Here is a 3,465-nt window from a genome sequence, read left to right as displayed (position 1 = left end):
GCTGAAGAGGCTGCCCGCATTGCTGCCGAGGAAGCTGAACGTCTTGCTGCCGAAGAGGCCGAGCGTCTGGCTGCCGAAGAGGCAGAGCGCGAACGTCTTGCCGCGGAAGAGGCTGCCCGTATTGCCGCTGAGAAGGCTAAACGTCTTGCCGCAGAAGAGGCTGAGCGCCTGGCTGCAGAAGAGGCAGAGCGTCTGGCTGCCGAGGAGGCAGAGCGCGAGCGTCTTGCTGCTGCGGAGGCTGCCCGCATTGCCACCGAGGAAGCCGAACGCCTGGCAGCTGAGGAAGCCGAGCACCTGGCAACCCTGTCGCCCAGCGGGCAGACCACCAGTGATGATGCGGTGCCAGGCAGTGATGGCAGTGCATCGCTGGTCCCAGGCCCCGCCGGGTCCACTCCATCGGATCTGGGCGACGGGTGGGGGGATGCCGATGACCTCCTTCTTGATGATCTGCTGGGCGACATGGACACACAGCCCGCGACAGATCCGGCCACCGGCATCACCGGGCCACCAAGTGCACCTCTCCCCGGGCTTGATCTCCAAGCCAACTTGCCTGCTAGTCCCTGGGCGGCCCTTTCTCCGGCCCCGGCCCGGATGGCCACCGACCCAGTGGCCGTCGGGTCGGCCGGTGGCTGGGACACTGAGCTGCCGGACGACCTGGACGCCCTCCTGGACGGCCAGGAGGCCGACGCCACCAGCACCGACCGCGTGGACAGCTACGGCGTGGACAGCTTCGGGTCCGGTGCCGACCGGTCAAGCGGCGATCCCTCCGGCGACGGGTGGGACGTCGATGATGTTCTGCTCCCCTCCGGCGATGAAGTCCCCCCCACCGCCGAGGCCGATGCTGCCCGGTCCACCGTGGCAGGCGGCTGGTCCGACCACGACGACCTGCTCCCCTCCGGCGATGAAGCCCCCCCCACCGCCGAGGCCGATGCTGCCCGGCCCACCGTGGCTGGCGGCTGGTCCGACCACGACGACCTGCTCCCCTCCGGCCAGGATGGTCGGGCCCCTGTCGCCGGGGGCGGCACGGCCCCTGCCCCGAGCGGCTGGTCCGACCACGACGGCCTGCCCCTGACGTCCGGCGGCCCTGATGCCGGGGGCTGGTCCGATCACGATGACCTGGACCTCGGCATGGACGAGGGTCTCGAGCCGGGGCCCGCCGGGTCACCTCGCTTTGCGGCGCTCTTCGACTCGGCCGCCGCCAGTACGTGTTCCCGTCTTTCCTCCTGGCCATGTGCCACCCACACACCCCCTCTCCCCTGGCCAGGAGTCTCCTTCTGGCCTCGGCACAACCATGCGCTCCCCGCCCCCACCCCCCTGCCACCGCCTGACCCCGCCTGCCCTCCACCAGGCGACAACCCGGACCCTCTGTCGGTCATCGAGTCCAAGCTCGGGTCCTTCCTGCAGGTTCGCCCATCCCATGCTGCATGCTCCTCCCCGCCTCAACTCGCTGCTGACCGCTCACCATCCACGCAGGCCGGCATGGGATTCATGTCTGCCGCTCCGGCCGAGGACTCCCGGCCGGGGCTCTTCGGGGCGGTGCCCCTGCTCGGGGCGCTGGCCCCGCGCGGGCTCGGCTCCGTGGTGGACGGCGTGGCCACCGGATTGGCCCGGCATTTGGCCGGGCACGAGCCCCGCCACGAGTCGTCCGCACTCGGCGTCGAACACCAGGACGATGGGGACTGCCTACCACTGCTCTTCGAGGACCCCTCCCACAATGGGCCCTTCGCCGATAGCATTGCACATCGGTATGGGCGCTTCACCCACCAGGTACTGTCTTCCTGCGCGCGGCCGCGTGGCGATTCCCCCTCTGCCGCTCACCGCCTCCCCCTTTGCCGCTCACTGCCTCCCCCTTTGCCGCTCACCGCCTCCCCCTCTGCCGCTCACCGCCTCCGGTGCTAACACGCGCATGCGTCCGGGCAAACAAAATGCTCGCGGCCAAAAAAAAAAAAAACCCGCCACATAGATGGCCCGTTCGCTTCAGGACCCGGAGCTCTGGCAATTCCTCGGCGGGGCAATCGCGCCGCATGCGGCCATGGACATCGCCAACCAGGCCATCGACCTCTTTGCGGCCAGCCACCTGGACTTCACCGAAATGGAGCACCGACACGCCGAGGCCGCTTTCGGGCAGCCCGGCCCCTCGCCAGCCCCGGTGGAGACCGCCCACCTGGTCAATCCGATTGTGCGCCCCCCCTTTTCCGCCACTCCCCCGCCTTCCGGCCAGCATCGCAGCCGTGCCCGCCCTCTCGGCCATCTCCACCACGGCCGCCATCACAACCGCCATAAGCAACCCGTCGATTCCTGACCGCGCCTCCGTCTGCCCCAAACCAGCTGTTTGCCTTTTCGTCCCTCGTCCCCGGGGAATTCCCTCCCGAGGTGGAGCTGCTGTCGGCTTCGATCGAGCGCTTCAATGCGGCGGCCCAGGGCGCCGCCGCTGGACGCAGTACGCTCTTCTTCTTTTCTTTTTTTCGGCCCCGCCCCCGGCCACCAGCGAGAGGGGTGTCCGGAAGCCGCATGTCCCCACCTAACTCCCCTTGTCGCCCCCGGCTCCGCCGCACTGCCATCGGCGCAGCTCCGCCCGCCGACTTTGCCGCCACGGCCCGGCTCGCGGCCGGCGCGGTGGTCCTGTGCGGCGCGCGCCTCGGCCTGATGGGTGCCCGCCGCGCGGCCCGGGACCTGGCCCAGCTGGACCCGGTCGACCCGAGCGCCGGGCCCCGGCTGGAGGCCGGCATCCTGGCCCTCCTGCGGCAGACACACGCCCTGCTGCTGTCCTTGATCCGGGCACTCGAGGCTCTGCATGCCGGGACGCCCCGCAGCAGCCCGGAGAATGTCCCGCTGCTGGGGCAGCAGCACTTGCTCGGGCTCTTCGGGCCGGTGTTCGACGCCCTGGCGCAGGCCCTCTGAGGCGGCCCCCGGCTGCCCCCGGCTGCCCCCCCCCCCTCTCTCTGTGTGTGTGTGTGCGTCTTGGCCCCAACCCCCCTGTCAGTTAGAACAAGGAGAATACATGCTCTCCGAGTCCCTCTCCCCCCCTTGGGCGCGTGCGGATTTCATTTGTATTGGATGAGCGTGGAGGGAGGGAGGGAAGGGGGGAGGGCCGGCACTGGCACAGGACAACCAGAGCCGCCACTTCGCGGCCATCAGGATGGAGCCTGTCGCGGGGCGCGCTGCACCTCCAGCATGTGGCGCACGACATCCTTCTTGCTGATGATGCCCACGAGCGACCCCTCCCGCTGGACCAGCACCACGCGGATGCCCAGCTGCCGGAACATGTCGATGACACTGAGCATCGGGTGCGAGTCCGACACAATGACCGGAGACTGGAGATGCCAAGGCCGACGGGGAGTGCAGCGGGTCGCGGCGAGGGCCGGGCCGATGGCGGAGAATGGGCAAATGGGCAGGCCAGGTGAGAAGAGAGCAGGGCAGAAGGTGCCGAGCAAGGGGCAGGCGGAACAAGCGATGTCACCATGG

At 69.5% G+C, this 3,465-nt stretch overlaps 2 protein-coding genes across 2 annotated transcripts in view; one reads left to right on the top strand and one right to left on the bottom strand.

The window, feature by feature from the left end:
• H696_05934 (hypothetical protein) overlaps positions 1-2,901 on the top strand; it is a gene marked incomplete at both ends in the record, with an annotated part of 6,805 nt that extends 3,904 nt beyond the window's left edge. Inside the window, 6 exons of the mRNA XM_009499710.1 lie at positions 8-1,201; positions 1,349-1,404; positions 1,474-1,767; positions 1,982-2,179; positions 2,329-2,440; positions 2,570-2,901. Of these exons, the coding sequence (XP_009497985.1) occupies positions 8-1,201; positions 1,349-1,404; positions 1,474-1,767; positions 1,982-2,179; positions 2,329-2,440; positions 2,570-2,901 (2,186 nt within the window). The remainder of the gene's footprint in view (positions 1-7; positions 1,202-1,348; positions 1,405-1,473; positions 1,768-1,981; positions 2,180-2,328; positions 2,441-2,569) is intronic.
• Positions 2,902-3,134: 233 nt separating this feature from the next.
• Positions 3,135-3,465, bottom strand: part of H696_05933 (hypothetical protein) — a gene marked incomplete at both ends in the record, with an annotated part of 4,098 nt that continues 3,767 nt past the window's right edge. The window contains one exon of the mRNA XM_009499709.1: positions 3,135-3,314. Coding sequence (XP_009497984.1) covers positions 3,135-3,314 — 180 coding nt within the window. The remainder of the gene's footprint in view (positions 3,315-3,465) is intronic.

Source organism: Fonticula alba, assembly GCF_000388065.1.
Source record: "Fonticula alba strain ATCC 38817 unplaced genomic scaffold supercont2.15, whole genome shotgun sequence".
Taxonomy (NCBI): Eukaryota; order Rotosphaerida; family Fonticulaceae; genus Fonticula; species Fonticula alba.
This window is presented reverse-complemented; position numbering and strand designations above follow the sequence as displayed.